The sequence below is a fragment of the Aquarana catesbeiana genome, linkage group LG04, assembly GCF_042186555.1.
Source record: "Aquarana catesbeiana isolate 2022-GZ linkage group LG04, ASM4218655v1, whole genome shotgun sequence".
NCBI classification, from domain to species: Eukaryota; Metazoa; Chordata; class Amphibia; order Anura; family Ranidae; genus Aquarana; species Aquarana catesbeiana.
This window is the reverse complement of record NC_133327.1, coordinates 266512594-266531128: the sequence shown is the minus strand read 5'-3', so window position 1 is coordinate 266531128 and position 18535 is coordinate 266512594. Positions and strand designations below refer to the sequence as shown.

General features: G+C 42.6%; 1 protein-coding gene across 1 annotated transcript in view; it reads right to left on the bottom strand.

Moving 5' to 3' along the window:
* Positions 1–18535, bottom strand: part of LOC141139902 (solute carrier family 12 member 9-like) — a 289342-nt gene that overhangs the window by 115693 nt on the left and 155114 nt on the right. Inside the window, exon 8 of the mRNA XM_073626475.1 lies at positions 6284–6366. Within this exon, the coding sequence (XP_073482576.1) occupies positions 6284–6366 (83 nt within the window). The remainder of the gene's footprint in view (positions 1–6283; positions 6367–18535) is intronic.

The window sequence follows — 18535 nt, the reverse complement described above, 5'->3', positions numbered from 1 at the left end:
ACTGAAGCACAGGAGCTCTCCATGTGCCTGAAGAAGCCGGCTGGAGAGGAGAGGAGAGAAGCCGTCAGTGCTACAGGGGGGGGCACACAGGGAGACCAAAACAAGGAGGAAGGGGTACAGATCCTAGAACCAATCCCCATGCAATACATGCGGAGGGAGAAAGAGGTGGAGAAACCAGCAGCGCTGCAGTAGGAGGAACAAGAGTCACAAAAGTCAGCAATAAGGCAGTACAGCTGTTCCTCTTGCTCGGTAGGTGCCCAGGCCATACTTTTAAACTGATGGGGCCCAGGCCCAGTAAACGAGGGCTGGATGTACTGCATTGTCAGCGGCCCTGAGGCCCTGATTATGGGCCTATTTATTTAGCAATAAATTTGTCATTACTTAGTAATATTACACTGTTTTTTTTTCTTTGGGGGGGGGGGGGGCTATATTGCAGGAAATTCAATAAGGCATTTACAACACAATTCTAGCAGTATGGCCTCTTTAAACGTTCCTGTGTCTATTTTATAGAAGCCTTGCAACAGTTTTGTACATGTTACCGACATGTGCAACAGACTCTGGTAGTTCTTATTTACACCACTTTTAGCATGTGTTGCTATTGCTGTGACAAATTCAAAAAGAATTACTCTCAGTTCCTAGATATGGAAACTGGCCATAATTAAGACCAACTCTAAATTGGACTGGAGACAGGTTAGTGTTGCACTGCCTCACACTGTGCCCTGCCCTTCACTCTTGCCCCTGCTTTGCCTTCACCCAGTCTCTCCCATTTCCTTCTCTCAGGTGCCTGAGCCCTGGCCCCTTAGTTCCTAGGCCACCCGAGGCAGCTGGCATTCTTACAACTGGTAACACATCCCCCAGCCCCATTCAGCTGCCAGAAAAGAGATTCCGTGGCAGACAGATGAATGTAAATAAAAGCGCAGAGATGCTGGATGATGTCATTACCCAAATATGACAAGAGCCATATTTGGTCAATGATGTCAGCAAGCATCCCCACCCCATTTTTTACTTTCACCTGTCAGCCAGGGAATCTCCCATGGGATCGGGGATACCTCAATACTTGCTAGAGCACAACTGGCGGCTGAGGATGGAATGTCTATGGTATGAATCTGCCACACTGACTGACATTTGTTGTGTGAATGAATGACAGAATTCTGAAGAATGTCCACTACACTGAGAATTTCAGGAATTGTCTTGAGAAAAAAGAATACCTTTGATTAAATCTGTAGTTATGTTATGATTTGTTTTTTCCACTTTGATCAGTGTTAAAAAAAAATAGTGTTACTGTAAATAAAATGGGTGGATTTATTCATAATTATAATGTTCTGTTTAAAATGAAACTAAAATGATGTTTCTAGTACAAAGCATGGCAAAGTTATTTTCAAATGAAACAAAGCACTTTTTTACATTTGCACATTTGTTTTATGCTAAACTGAAAAAAATAACAAAACAAATGAAAATGAAAAAAGTTTAAATATTGGTCTTAAAAAAAGACATACAACATAGCAGAAAAAATAATAGCTAAGGGCAAAAGGGGAGGAAGGAGTTAATTAGTTCTGGTTTGGGTTAACTCAGGGTTAAATAGGAATACATTTCATTTAAATATGTGTAAAGTCTGTTACACCACTTGTGCCTACAGGTAAGCCTATAATAAGGCTTACCTGTGGGTACTGTGAATATCTCCTAAACTTGCACAGTGTAGGAGACATTCAGAGTGCATGCAGCCGATGACATCATCGGCGCATGTGCTCTGAAGGTCCAGTTTACAGTGCCGGACCTTCAGAGCCCGTGTCGGTAACGGCAGCTCTCGCGCGCATGCGATGCATACTAGCTCATTATGCTGTTGTCTTACAGGGGTTTTTTTTTTTTTTATATTCTTCAGCGGTTTACAACCGCTTTAACTGATGTCATACGAAGATCAAAGGTCATATCTTTGATCTACATATGAAACAATAAATCCCATGTATCTTACATTGTTACACTGTATTACTCAATAGCAACTGCAGACTATTTGAAAGTGTCATTTTAAACAGGAACATTTGCATTTTGACAGATGCTCCTGCTATATCATACATAGTAATTCCTGGCTGTGATTTTGACAGTCAGTAGTTACCAATAAGAGTAGTAGCGGGAGTGACAGCGGGGGAGTGGATCTGAACATAGGAGGTATACCTTAAAGTGTAATCCCACCCTAACACTAAAATCCCTGCATCTACAGACATCCATGATCTAACACTAACCTATCTAACCCTGTAAAGAAGAAACCAGTATACATACCTTTTTTGAAGCCTATCCAGTCCGGCCTCCAGCAGTGGAAGCTCTACAGAGGACATGGCCGACAACGGCTGTGGAACGAATGGGAAGTGACGTCACCCATAGACTTACTATGGGGCTTCCATTGTCAGCTGTGTCCTCTGCACCCGCCTCCACAGCGAAGCCGCAGCTGACAGCTCAGCGGGGGATCAGGTCGGATCGGTTTCAAAAAAGGTATATATACTGATTTTTTTCTTTACAGGGCTAGATAGGTTAGTGTTAGATTGTGGATGTCTGTAGATGCAGGGATTTTAGTGTTTGGATGGACTTCTACTTTAAAAACTTTAGCAAAGTTTCTAGGGCATATCTTCTATGCTTACAGCCCTCAAGTGGTTAATTGTTTTCCTTGGTATTACAGGAGAGAATTTGTTTTGTTAGTATACAGATCATGTGTATACTGTACATAAATATGGGTCTGTGCTTTATCTGTTTATATGGAATTGTGATATTACTATAGTTGTTATAGCACTATTAATATGCTGCAATTATCAACATAGGTTGGTAGAAACTGTCCTGTATATTGATCATTGGCTAGTGCAGCATACATTATGAACTTCTTTTGGCACAGTCAGTATACAGACAGTTCTTAGTTCTGACTTCCTGACAGATGGGGCCCTCTGTCTTTAGAAAAGATCAGTGTTTTGCTGGATGAAAGTTGGATCAGATCATAAACTTGAATGTGAATGGATCTGATGTACTCAGCACTGTATACAGTAATACATTGGCACCACACATAAAATAATTAAAATCTATTTATATGTATAAAGTCTGTATATAAGCATTATCTATGCCCGAGAAGGCTACACTTTTTCTATTTTGCCTAGCAATGCTTTTTTTTCCTGTAAATGTCCTAATTATAATGCTTACTAAAAGATACAAAATACCAAAGAACTCTAACTAGCAGGGCCCTAGTTTTTTCCCAACATAAGACCCCTTTCACACTGGAGGCGTTTTGCAGGCGCTATAGCTGCATATCACCTGAAAAAAGCCTCAGCTGCAAACCCAGTGTGAAAGCCAGAGTGCTTTCACACTGGGGCGCTGTGCTGGCAGGGCATCACAAAAAGTCTCGCCAGCAGCTTTTTTGCAGCGGTGGAGGAGCGGTGAATACACCGCTCCTCCACCGCTCCTGCCCATTGAAAACAATGGGGCAGCACCACCATACCGCCGGCAAAGCGCCACTGCAGCTGCGTTTTGCGGGCGGATTTAACCCTTTTTCAGCCGCTAGCGGGGGTTAAAACCTCCCCGCTAGCGGTTGAACAGTGCCGCTAAAACGATGGTAAAGCGGCACTTTACCGTCGACGCCCGGGCGCTTTTAGTGTGAAAGCACTCTAAGTATAAGAATTGACACATATGGACCTAAATCTACTACAGGGGAGTCAATTCTATAGCACAGCTCCTCCCTCCTTGCACATGATAGCCTCCTCCTCTTCTAAGGGTGTTTAATTACTGACTCTGCAGACCCAACTCCTCTGACCCTCCCCTCACTTCTATAACCAACCATTTATGTAGCTGTCTGGGGAGGGAGCAAAGGGGAATGATATAGACCAGGGGTCTCCAAATTTTCTAAACAAAGGACTAGTTTACTGTCCTTCAGACTTTTGGAGGACTGGACTGTGGCCCTTGAGAGTAGAAAAGGTCTCAACATCAGTTGGGGAAAAATCAATGCCTTATCGTGGGTGTCATTGGGAGGAATTGTGCCCCATCCTTTGTGTCATTGGGAGAACGTGTAACCCATCATTAGTGTCATTAGGAGGAATTGTTCTCCTTCATTGGTGGTCAGTGTGTGTATATGTGGAGGGGTGAGGGGGGAGGGGGAATTATGCCTCATTGTTGGTATCAGTGGAAATGAAATAGTGCCCCAAGGGCAAGATAAAAGTAAGCAAAGGGCCACAGTTTGGAGACCACTGCTATAGACAGCCATCTGAGTGACAGCTGACATCACATACAAGATGGTGGCACCATGCAGTTGTCTAGAGGTTTTTGAAAGTCTACACAAGGAAGGATTTTACAGATGAGAACACGCATAAAACAAATTAAATGCACACATAACCTTTTAATAAAAATAAAAAAATCTGATGGCAACAGGGTTTCTTTCAGACATGCATGCTAGAAAATCAGCATCCAACCGACTCCCAATTAGCACTCTCAGCCAATGGCAGAGAGCGCTGATTGGAGTGTTTTGGTGGGGGGCCATCCCCCTGTCAGAACACAACAGCTCAGCGGGGGATATCACTGAACTAACCTCACATGGTCAGTACAGCGGCTCCCGACCGGAGCTGTCAGGTTTTTTTCGTGCAACCCAAAAAAGCTCTAGCGTGTACCCGGCTTTAAGTATATCTAAAGCCAAAGTTTTTCTTTGTTTTGGATAGATTGAGGAATGGTGAAAACATGCAGTTGAATGGTGAAAATGCCCTGTCAATATTTTATGTGAAGCTGAACTTCATGGCCCGTAGACACAACAGGAACTGAGAAGATATACAGTATCTCCAATGTGAGAACCCCCCCACCCCCCAAGAGAGTTGTCCCTAGAACAAATATTCCCAATATTTTCCAGCTACTCTTGTACCATCATGGTCAACAGGACAAATAGAGAGGGTGAATCTCCCCAGAGTATATATTAACAGCAATAAAAAACCTGTCAGGGATTCTAAGTCTCCTAGTCTACCAAAACTACAAAACAAAGTTTTGACTAGATGCGCTTTCATTTTCCACCAATGTTATAGATGTTGTTAGCAGCATCACTTCAATGTGAAATATTTTACTGCAATTCAGCCATTACCAGTTGGCTTTACCTTTGACATGAAATTAAATCCCTTCCTGCCCAGCCTCTGCATATATTTAACAGGATGTTTATGTCTGGGGGAGGGGAAAGGCTGCCCGATCATGTGATCACTGTGGTTGACCATCACAGTGATCGGAAGCAGGCTCCTGATCATTATTAGTGGCTAGAAACTGTCTATGACATAGGCTTCCCGATCATATGACCGCTGTGGTTGACTATCGCAGTGATAACAAGATCAGTAGCTGTTCCCGTCAGGCTCCTGATCATTACTAGTGGCTGGCAACTGTCTATGACATAGGCTGCCCAATCATGTGACCGCTGTGGTTGACTATCAGTGATAACATGATCAGGAGCTGTTCCCGTCAGGCTGCTGATCATTACTAGTGGCTAGCAACTCTCTGACAGTTCAGTCACTATGCTAGGAGTGTGCAATGAACGTTCTCGGCACAGAAACCTTGGTCACCCATGAATGTATCCCATATGTACACCATATGTACACCCATATATGTGCGGTGTGTGACCATTACAGCCCACCCTCTTTGCCACTGTACATATGCGTTATGTGGGCATCAACAGGTTAAGGAGTACCACTCTGTGCTACTACACAAAGCAGGTTGCTTCACTTGCACCATCACAATCCCAAAACTATGTGGAACTAAAGTCTCACAATATAAAAAAAAAAGTGATTTTTTTCTGGCAGAAAAGATGTGCAAAGTCTCTTTTGCCAAAAAAAAAAAAAAAAGGAAAATTTCCAAGTTCTAAGGATTTTTTTCCCTATGTACACTCTGCTTAGCACAAGTGAAGTGCAGTGTACATTGCAATAAGATTCTGAGAATGAAGCCTGGTGTTTGGGACGATGTCAACTCCTATGCGCATTTGCAGTAATTACAACACAAGTGGCCACCCATTGGCTGAAGAGGAGCAAACTGGAATCTAACGTAAGACGCGCCATGGAAGATGGTGACAGTGACTTGTCATGGGAGAAGGGCATTGTATCATAATGTGTAAGTATGCTGTGAGCTCATCCCCATCCAGTGGACTTTAGTTTCACTTTACTGAAAGGTACAAAGCAACTGTTCTATCATGTTATGACAGATGACGTGCTTCATGTATTCGCTACATGCAGATTTTAACATAGTTTTTACACTTTATATGACAGTTCTGTGTATATGACAGTTCAATAACTATTACCTGAACCAAGAACCAGGACATGATGACAGATACCCATGGGTTTCCTCCCCGGGATGTAATTTTTGCTGGCATTAGGAGCTTCCCTGTCAGAAAAAAAAAACAGTAACCTTATTAGGAATATTTTAAAATCATGATTAACTTTAACATTTAAGTAATAACACCAGGGGTAGTTGATCTAGGGAATATACGACTGCCTTCTGGGGGATCACGAAGGAATTGTTTTCCCCCACTGGAGCGAATTGGATCATGCTTCATTTGGGTTTTTTCCTTCACCTGGATCAACTGTGCGTGTGAGATTGTGTATATGGAGGTTTTCTATAGGTTTTTTTTTTCTTATTGGTTGAACTATAAGAACTAATGTCTTTTTTCAACCTATGTAGACAAGCATACAATATATAAGGAGGGGTAACTGTAATTGTAACTCCCACAACAATGTTTATGACTAAAGCATGTTTATTAACTATATGTAAAAAAACTGTGATCTATAAATTGTAATTTATTATGTTAGTTTATATAACCAAAATCATATACTGTAATACCATAGATTTGTCACCGCTACTTGGTGAGCTACATACTATTTAGAATTGGCTACAATCACATGGCCTTGTACATCGTGTTTTGATGACAAAGTTACATAAATCCAAAAGACCATGTAGAGGCAAAAAGAAATGGCTGTTAAAGGTCATGTACCACATTTCAATATAACAAGCAGTGAACAACATCTAGGGGTCTATTTAACAATAGACAATATTCGCACAACCATTGCAGAATACTTCTTGTAATGTGTTTTTATTTCTTTTGTCAACTCCATCTAGTGGCCATAATGCTGTATTGTCCTAAATTAGGAATTTCTGAACAATACTGCATTATAGCCACTAGATGGAGCTGAGAATCATAAGAAATAAAGATATTAGACACATTACAGGGATTATTCATGACAGCTGTGCGAATGCTGACATATTTGCACAGCAGTGTTTTTACCTAAACACCCCAAGTATTGAAAAAGTAGCAATTAAAACTAACGTAAATACATAAACAGATCACATGGGAATGAATAGGTCTGGTTGATGAATCCCAGATAGCTCAGTTCGAGGTATCAGTTAGACAAATCCTGCAGCAAAACAGACTGATTCTACTGTGCTGTGCACTCATTGGTTTATACATAAGCTCCTAAGGCTGGGTACACACAGGACAAAAACGTTTTAGCAGGAACCAGCCTACTTTCAGGCCCGGTGTACAGCTTCCTGTTCGACAGAGGCCTGTCTCACAACCAGCTTCTATCAAACGAGAATGTTGGAAAACCAGCATCTGATCAGCTCTCGCAGCCATTGGATCAGTGTGCTCTGGTGGGGGGCAGTATTCCTGTCAGAACACAATAGCACCGCGGCGAAGACTGCTGTATTAACGTCACTTGTGTTAGTACGGTCATTTGTAAGTTCTCATTTTGTTCAGCCCACTGGGTTGAACGCAAAAAAACGTATAGTGGTTTCCCCCCTGCATTAGGCAGCCCAAAGGACCTGATTCCTCCATCCACGCACTGGATGTGGATGGGGAAATTATTCCCAATGGGCTATTGTATTCTGAGAGTGGCGAGACTTCCCTTCCCGTTGTCGCTCCCTGCTGAACTGGCAGATTTTGATCCATATATGGCCAGCTTAAAGTGACACTAAAGTCTTGTATTTTTTGTTTAAAAATAAATAATGTTATACTTACCTCCTCTGTGCAGTTGGTTTTGCACTGAGCAGCCCAGATCCTCCTCTCCTCGGGTCCCTCTTTGGCGCTCCTGGTCCCTCCCTCCTGCAGAGTAGCCCTACAGTTTGCTATGGGGCACCTGAGCCGAGCCGCTGCTCTGTGTGTCCATTCAGTTTGCTATGGGGGCACTGAGCCAAGCCGCTGCTCTGTGCATCCATTCAGTTTTCTATGGGGGCACCTGAGCCAAGCCGCTGCTCTGTGCATCCATTCAGTTTGCTATGGGGGCACCTGAGCCGAGCCGCTGTTCTGTGTATCCATTCAGACACGGAGCCGCGTCTCGGCCCCACTCCCTCTCTCTCCTCATTGGCTCACTGACATTGATTGACAGCAGTGGGAGCCAATGGTGCCCGCTGTATGTCTCAGCCAATCAGGAGGGAGAGTCCCCATAAAGCCGAGTCACTCATGCAACATCACTGGATTGAAATGGGGCTCAGGTAAGTATTAGGGGGGCTGCATTAAGATAAAAAACCTTCTGCTGTTAGAACCACTCTAAGTATTAAAAAAGCAGCAATTACAACAGTTTGGTAATAGTAAATAATAGAACAAAGGGTGTCAGGGACGGCATGGCCATAGTGCAGATGGAGTTTCTTGGCGCACGCGGAGACCGGCAATTGGCTGGGCAGATGTGCACAGTCGTGAGCATAGACGCACACAAGTACGCGCGCCTGTCACTACTGATGGCACCAAACAGGCTATTTAAACAGGCTTCAGTATGGGATAATTGCTGTTTGGTCTGCAGTTTCTGTGTGTTGTTCCCCAATTCCTGTGTTTGACCTCTGATCCTGACCTGACTTACTACTGACCTCCGTTTGTCTGCTACCTGCCCTGACCTTGGCTTGTCTCTGGATTCTGCTTCCTGTTTCTGCTTGATCTACCCCGTTGCTGACTTAGCTTGTGACCTGACTACCCTGCTGTCTGCAATCTATGCCTGATTTGCCCGACTGTTACCAACTAGACATGTGCATTCATTTTCATCCGAATGCATTTTCATCCAAATTTAAGGTATTTTCGTGATCGTTTTAACAAACGATAACGAAAGTGCAGAATCCGAAAAACGAAAGATCCGACATAAACAAATGCTTTATTTTCGTTTTCGTTGCTACAACAGTTCGCTATAGATAGGGGATTCGACATGATGATGACAATAACAATCTGTGTCCATTAAACCTGTGGTCGAATGTGCCTTAACCTTAACTCTATTAGTCCAAGATTATTCTACATAGAGAGAAAAGATTCGACGTAGGGGAGAAAAGATTTGACGTAGGGGAGAAAAGATTCGACGTAGGGGAGAAAAGATCACTGCTGGAATTGGGTGGGGGGAAGTAAAATAAAAATAATGATGACGATGAATGTTATTGGCTGATTGTAACCAAAGAAGAGGAGCAGTAAAATAGCTAGAACTAAGTACACACATACTTTGGCTTATGGTGTCTGTTGAAAGCTCTAAGAAGATTTGGCGGAGCAGGTAAACTATACGGCGTCGTACAGTTTAGCTGCTCCGTCGAAACTTCTTTGAACATTCAACAGACACCATAAGCCTTCAATGACAGATTCGACCTTAATTTGGAAATTCGGACAAATGCAATTTTTAACGAAAAACGAAATAAAAACGAATTTCGGGAGTAACTAAATTTATTTTTTGGACGAAAACGAAATTCTAAATGAAATATTTCAGTGTGCACATGTCTATTACCGACCCGGCTCGTCTTACCCTGCATCTTGTTTATCCAGCCTGCTACAGCTCTTCAGCCCAGCGAGCTCTCAGCTGCCTATCACAGTCTACCACCAGCCAAGCTCCGTGCCAGCTCATCTGCCACCAGCCTGTTCTGCTGCCACATCCACCTGCTGACTGCTGCCACGCAGACTACTGGACTGATCACAGGCACTCATACCTCTCCATGCTCTTATGGCCTTTGTCTCACTACCAGTGGCCCCCAAACTGGAGCTGTACGAAAGGCCTTCCTCTGCACGTCAGGCTCATTGACCAGGTACATGACAGAGGGAATGGGAATGAACGGGTCTGGCTGACGACTCATCCCTTATCAGATGACTCAGTTCGAGTTATCAATTAGAATCCTATCACAAGGCACAGTAATTCTGCTGAGCTGTGAACTGGGTACTGACCAGCCAAGTTATTCATGGGATAACTTAAACTATATGAAAACTACATACAGGCATCAAGGTGTTCCTTAAAAAAAAATGAAATCTTCTACCTCCACTTTATAAAAGTGAGTGGCTAATTCTCAAGCTAGGGGGTCAAAACCGATCTTATCACGGATAATCGGTGCCTTTAAATTAATGGCCAGTTGCCCAAACACTGCAATAAAGGCAGCATGGCATACAGCAAGCAGTGTATGTAGCATAATGCATTACAACGTCAGCTGCGATTAGCATGTACAAAGCTGTTAACGTCTAGGATGAGTAAGAGGAGCACCAGCATAATAGGACCATAGGACCATTATAAGCAGAAATTACTAGTTATACCCAGCCATGGAATAGAGCAAAATAGCAATCTCACTAATTGTAATGATGCACAGTATTTTTGATGGGTAATTTACAAGGCTTTGTGGTGATAAATCTGTGATTGGATAATGCATAAAGAAAGCTTCCTGCATTGCACTGTATTCATTTGCTGTCCCAGACGCTTTCTGTTAGAAGCAGCATATGCTGTTGTGTAAATGGTTAAATGGTTGAGACTGAGATGTTGTTGTGCATTAAGTGCATAAAGTGGCCAATATTTCATATACTGATACACCAGAGGGGACAGCGATGGGAGCTTTAAAAGCTTCTTCGTTTGCTTTTTTTTTTTTGTAGTTGTCGTATTGATAGTAGATGTTTTGGGTGTGCAGATAAAATGTCCACCTTATCAAATTAGAAAAGTGCCGTATCTGAGTATTGGTCTGGAGGCTGTTAATAGAGAAAGTGTCCTGACAATTGTGCCGTTACCACTGGAAGACACAAAGGGTTACATCTATAAATCTGTAGATTCATCAGATGCCAGATTGGTGAGAACTCGTGTCAACATCTCTGCGTACCTGGATATATTTTGCCCAGTCTGGATGTGCCTATTTGCGTAACTATGGCAACATATTTTACAAAATTTTCTTTTATAATGATTGTGTGGATTCTATGAAAATACAATATTGTTTGTTTTTTAGGTAACAGCAGTTAAACAACATGCTATATAACCTACGGTATACAAATGATGTAAATGTGAATGAAGTTACATTCATTAAAGTATCTCTATGGGTAAAACCTGCACATAATTGACTTTAAAACAGTGCAAAGCTTTTCTCTTTATGCTGTGTCCCAGCTGAGGAATTGGCACCTGTATTAATATGCAAATAGCAACCTGCCTGCAAATTATAGTGCTTTGAAAAAGTATTCATACCCCTTCAAATTTTCCACATATTTTCATGTTACAATTAAAAATGTTTTTTTCCTAAATTTGTAGGAGTCAGGCTGTATTTAAGTCCGCCTTCTAGCCTCCATTTCCTTTCGCTGATTCTCTCGTGAACGGTCAACAGGCGTTATTTCCGGGCGACTTGCTGACGTCACTTCCGGGTTTTGGTTCAACAGGGAGGTCGCGCAGCTGCAGCAGGCACTGCTTCTTCCCGCTCTTTCGTTCAGGGCAACAGGTATCAGTCGGCAGCAGTACAGGCGGTTGAGGGGCAGAGCTAGGTCAGCCCGCATCTTGGTGTATCATGGACAGGGGGCTAGTAGGTGATTCTTTACTCCTCTATAGGAAGATATAGATCGTAGAGTGCTACGCTTACTGGGTGTCTCTTGTACTCCACTATGGCTTCTCTGGTCCTGGTGATCTCCTCCGGTCCCCGGCTGATCAAAAGTACCCCCCAGTCCTGGTTTGGTTCTGATCAGCAGTAGTCCTCCTGATGCTGATTTCCCCCCAGTCCAGGTATGGTGCTGATCAGCAGTACTCCCCCAGTCCTGGTTTGGGTATAAATAGTATATTGGAGATGAGTGTATTGTGTCCTGAATAGGTGTTAAGCTCCTGTCCTGGTACAATGGCCTCATGTTACTGGTTCTGCTGGCTGCAGGTGCAGGGGGGGGGGTGTCTCCGCTGGACCCTGGCACCTTGGCAGGTATTTCACTCAGGGTTAGAGGTATCGGGTGGGGGACTACGGACAGGGGAGGGGCCGCCGCATCTTGGTGTGCCATTGGGGGGGCCGGGGGGCAGAGCAAGGTCCACTCCGCATGGCTCAGGAGCAACCCACATCTGGCCATGGGATACCTGGGGGTGGCTTAAGTGCAAGGGTACCTCCCAGTAATCAGCACCTAGGCACCCCACCCACCTAGCATGGCTCAGGGGGGTCACATGTGCACGCACTGCATCCGGACCATCCCCATCCAAGCTCACGCCATCTACCACTCCTCCTTATTTGGCTGTGGTTTCAGATACAGGAAAAAAAAAAAAAATCATATCCTCACACTGTGGGTAGGTTGTTTGTTTTGGTGTTAGGTGGGGAGTCATGCAATCAGCCTCATACGGTCTATATTTTTCAGGTTTCTGGTTGGAGTGTGTATGTGATCAGCCAATCAGTGTTCAGTTAGTGAGCTCAGTTAGTGTCATGTATTCGGGTTTCTCAGATCAACATTTCTTGCGTGTTCGCGTTAGAGCACACGCTTCCCCACAGTGACGGTTGCATGGGTGTTAGGCGGAGGCAAGATATTGGGTTTGGTATGGGTCATTGGAGGTTGTTGTGGGGTTGTGTTGATAGAGCCTTACTGGGTCACAGTGTCCATGTTCATCTGAGGTGGGTGTTGTTGCAGCAATATGGGTTTTGTACTTTTTCAGGTCCTTAGAGCATGGCTTGTTGCCACAGTTATTGGTTGGTTGCTTGAGCCTCAGTTAGCATATATTAGATTTTGGGGCTGCTTACCACCTTTTCCTACTGTCGGCACGGCTTGCATCCCGCCACGTCACACTGGGGAGCAGCTAGTAAGTACACCTGCCAGTTGTACCTAGGCATCTCACAGGTCGGTTGGCAGGGGTCACATAGTGAATGTCTTATCCGGACTTTCTCCACTCAGAGGTCACTCACTGTGTCCACTACTCCATTAGTCATGTGATGGTTCATCACAATGATGACTTCATGTCCAAACATGATTTCGACAATCCATGCATCATTCGGGTGGTAGCTTTGTTCAGCTCAGGTAGGTGTTGTTTGTTTCACCTGATGCTGGTTGCTAAGCTCATACACATCATGTGATAATTTCTTCATGCATTAGGCCTTACGGAGTTCTACCACTGCGGGGTCACCATCACATTTATGGGTGCTAACGGACTGAGATGTTTGTTTTTAGACGTTCTCATATGGTTCATGTTACGTTTTCATGCATCATGACATTTCACCACTCATATAGTTGCCTGACACATCTTCAGGTTTTCCTTAGGTCTGAGCTACATTTTAATTCGCTTGTATGGCTGTCCCTGCTTGACAGAAGTCAATTGCTTGATAGACTTTAGTAGAAGGGACATGTTGGAAAATTTTTCTTGATCAGTGGCTGCAGCCAATTAGCTGCTGCTGCTGATGGCTGTATTCTGACAGCTGCAAGTGGCGCTTTAGGAATGTCCTGGCAGGGGGGATTCCTACATCTACCTTGTGTGGCTGAACAAATACACTAACAGTGTATGGTCAGCTTAATGCATTGTGCATCAGTTTACACACAAGATCTTGGGGATAAGCTAGCTGTGATTGACAAGAACCCTGCTCTCCAAACTGAAATCAGTATGTCCGCATCATCAGTGCAATTTCTTACAATTATGGTAATCAGGCACTGTTTGGCTCATGCTTTTGGATAAGGTGATGTGTATAGTGGTTTTGAGGCTTTAAAATACAGTACATTTAAAAAAATACTTCCTCCTACCTAATAACTTGCACAAAATGTTAAAATTACCAATGCTCCTAAAGAGACCCATTTTCTGCAATTTTTTTTATAAAGTCCTGCAAAATTTATGGTGCCAATTTAGCAAGTAGGACATAATATGTGAAGAGTGGGCTTCCTAACTGTACCTAATACATATTTTTCCTTAGTCTTTTTATTTTCATGTTTATTGCCAGTTTGCCACATGGCATGCTCCTTTTTCTACACCAAACAGGAGCTGTCAGATGGCCACATGGTTATAAGCTGTCCAATGCTAGGAAAAAACTGTGAATCCTGAATTATTTTCTTCAATGCACATGCACAGTATCTCCCTTTCCAAGGACCCAGTTTGTTAAGCACTTGTACAGACGCAAGAAAAGAGTCTTCCGATCCCTATCTGAAGCTGAGACTTTGGGGTTGATTTACTAAAGGACAATAGGATATTCAGTTTCCAAGGGAATTTTTCAAGAGCTTAATGAATGTGGTGAAATTTCACCCTTCAAAAAATACCCAATCACATGCAAGGAAAAAAAAGCATTTTTGCTTGCACATGATTGAATGATGGAAGTCAGCAAAGCTCCCCACACATTCACTAAGTTCTGGGGAAAGTTCCCTAGCAAAGTGCAACTTCCCTTGCAAGGTAACCAGGCTAATTGACTTTGGTAAATCAACCCACCTCACTAGGTTGATTTACTCTCTATCTCTGTCTAGGTGACCATAGTGAGTGAGACAGAAAGTGAGGAGAAATTCAAAATTTTACCGCTGCCATCAGATCAGTCTAAGAGATCTCCTCCCATTCCCAGTATGTTTTCAGAAAAGGAAGTAATGAAAAATCTTCCTACGTTTCCAAGTGGGAGAAAGACCTCCGGTGCACCAGATTAGTTGCATATCTGGACCACAAAATAGCATCCTGCTTTATTAATGTGAATACTATCGAGTCTGTGTTCTAAGCAGTTACCAGATGGTACCTGGCCCCATCACGCATAGCCCATCTTCAGCCTTCCCAGGTCTGTACTTTTGTGGCTGCCCAACGCTGGGCGACGTTTTACATACCTGGTGGACATGTCCCATGCTCACACGATTTTGGACCAAGGTCTTGAAGCTCATACATTCTTTGTTCGACCATCCTTTCCCCGGAGACCCTTGGTATGGCTTATTAGACCTTAAACCCCCCAATTTTACTAAACCCCAATTCAAATTGGCAACCTGCATTTTCTTAGCGGCAAAACAGACCATCGCCAAAGCCTGGAAGAAACAATTTGTTTCTTTTGAGGAAGTTCGTCAGTGCGTCCCCCGGGTTCTTTATCAATGAAAAACTGACCAGCATCCTGCTGAACACACAAAATAAATTCTACGAGATATGGACCCTGTGAATACAATATGCCCACCCATCACTGTCCATGGTGAGTTATACCTCATTATAGCAAACCAGCTTTGGGGTGCTGGTTTTGGCCATTCTCAATGTTCATTCCCCTCCCCCTTACCCCACCTCTCTTTCCCACCTTCCTACTGTGGACATCCTTCCTTCCTCTTTCCTTATTTCTTTCTTGCACCATGTTATTTATTCAGACTTAATGTTCTGATCTGGCTATTGTTTTGCGGCCTGATGCAAAATTACCTGGCTCATTGATACCTACTCTAACATACAGGCTACAAGTTTTGTTTATTTATATGCTCTTTATACCAGTGGATGTTTTTTACATCCTCTGCAGATATGTTCCTGCTAACTTTCATCTTCTTGGCTATTTGAAAAAGTTTTCTCATGCTATGTTTTGTACCTCAATTTTTTTCAATACAAATGTATTGAAAGTGAAAAAATAATAAATGCTAATTTTTTACCCCTGCAAAAAGATGTGCATTTATTATTCTTTATAAAAAGTGAACTTATCATTTAAAAACCATTGCAAATGGTTATGTAGCCATTTTGCTAGGGTGAAAGGAACAGTGCTTTAACTTTACATATATCAAAAGAAAGATCACATGAACCAGAAGTAAAAGACCTTTTCGACATTCACTGCAAGGACAGGCAGATCTCCCAGGCACTGTCAAATCACTGGGAGATCTGCTCATATATCAATAACTTAGAAAACAACTGTCACCTTATCTCTATGGATAGCTTAACATGTCAGTAAGTCTGTGGATTGATACATTTGATATCACACTATAAAAGAATCAGGACATCTATACTATTAACAAACGAAAAAGGGGAGTTTATTATCTTTCCCTATAAATTACCTAAGGCCTCCTTCTGCAACCATTCATAGACCTGATTCAATGTTCTGCTCGTCTGGTTTTTATATCCGTACTTTTTAACCTAAATGACAGTATAATGTGCAAAACCATTGTATTATACTTTTCAAGTCATATTTCCCCAGAAATAAAGAAACAAAATCAGCAGAGTTAATGACCCGATCAAACAGGAATCCTCCATCCCCAGTTGCAGGAATTTGCAATCGGCACGTCTGTCTTCTGTCTGATGCTGCTCTCACAGGACTCTGAATGGCTTGTTGCTTAATACATATGTATTTTAAGCACTCATTTTACTGGAACGTACATTAATATGTAGCATCCTCATCATGTAAAACAGCCTCACAGTTGTGTCGCTTTTTTTTTTTTTTAAAACAACATATACTAGATCCTGGAGTGGTGTTTGCATTAAGGATTTGTTTCTAGCTGTTCAAACAGAACTAGCGCAGCTGCATTGATAGCAACATGTTGTACTATGACAGCTTTCTGTCTAAATGATTATTTTATTATAGCAAAAATCGCATAATTCAAACATACAATTCAAGCAGTCAATCATCAAATGCATCTATCTTGTCGGAAATGTAGACCTGGTTAACTGAAACTCTTAGAAACAAACTCCTTCACTTTTCGACAGTTTGCTTTTCAGAGTCAGAAGTGTCATTATTCTAAGCTCGGGTCTAAAATAGAGAACAAGTGAAAAACTGTGATAAACATTTTTTCGAAGCCACAGAAGTCGACAGCAGGAAATTTCACAGCAGCTGTGGACAGGGAAAGCGTGATATATTCTCAATGCTGCATCAGAATACTGTAAAAAGAATGGAAGCCTTATCTCTAGCATACCCCCCACCCCTCTTTTCATTTTCGCAATCGCAGACACTCATGACAGGATTTCTGCTACAAGCCGTCAGAGAGACGGACAGTAGACGGACAAAACCGAGCAGGTCTTCCTTTCAAAAGGCAGCCAAAGAAAGCATTGATATTCCTATCGCCTAAGTGATAGCTGAGAGTCCCTGCCAAGGATGGAGAGGACTTGACAAGGACGTCCAGCAGTATGAGTGAGCTGCGCTTGGAGAGGATGGGAGGAATTCATTCAAATGGAGGAACAGATAAGGAGAAAACTTTAATTAGAAAATGTCAGGAAAGAGAAGGAGGTTTCAAAACAACATACATATAAACTAAATCACACTGATGGCCACAGCACTCCATTTTTGTATTGTCATCATCATAAACAGTCCCCATTACATTAGAAATACCTATATCTATGATGTAAATTGTCCTTTATTCCATAAGTGTTTGTCATGCGACTTATGCTGCCTAACCAAACCACTGGAACAACCACTGTAGTGCTTTACAAGATATAACAGGTGTTTGAAAGGGGAAACATCAGGATCTGACACTGAAGACCGTAAAATGTGCTCAAAGAGTTGGCGCAAGTTATTCTGAAACTAATGGGACCTAATATACCGTTATTAAGTAATAATGTTGTAAGCAGAGAGTCCAGTGCAGCAAGAAATAAGAACCAATGTGTGTTTAGTAGTTGTACAACTACATAGTAACTGAGGTCGAACACGGCTTCTAAGGGTTGTGAAGTCAGACAGCAGTCCATCAAATAATTCAAACTTTTAAACATTGTTATCAAATTGATAGCACATTGTGTGTTACAACTGCTTTGTCTGCATCACAAAACAAAAAACCCTATAGTTGGCCATACATGGATCAAAATGTGGCCGGCTAAGCAGGGACCAGCTGAATTTCGATCCATAAATGGGCACCCTGGTTGTACACAAGATGATCTATCGATCGACTTGTGTACAACCAGCCTGTCAGGCTTTTCCCAAAGATCAGTGCTGCCGGCTATAGCTGGCAACACTAATCATTGTGTTCTGCTGGTAGAGAAGACTCCCTGCCCTTCCTGCTGGCAAAACACAATAGCGCTGCGGGAGAGATTCCCCTATCAACAAACTGACTGTGTGGATGGGGGAATCAAGCAATTCTCTTTCCTTCCACCTGTGGTTGAAGGAAAGAAAAATTGCATGATCTATGACCTGCCTTACACTGCAAATGTAACAGGATATATATCTCCATTTCACTAAATAAAAAAGGTGGGCATTTGGGAACTACAATAAGAACTGGTAGCTAAATAATTCCTGCGTTTACCAGGATGTTAGGGTATGGATATGGAACCCACAGCATGATTTTTTTTTAGATCCATACTACAAGGGAACTATACTATAGAAAAGTACATGTAGATTCTGTGACACCATATGGGCTTCTTAACAATGGCTGGTCAAAATTGGAGAACATCACACTGGTTCAGATTTTTTAATTATTACTATCCTTTATGTTATACTGAAAGATATTTCTAGC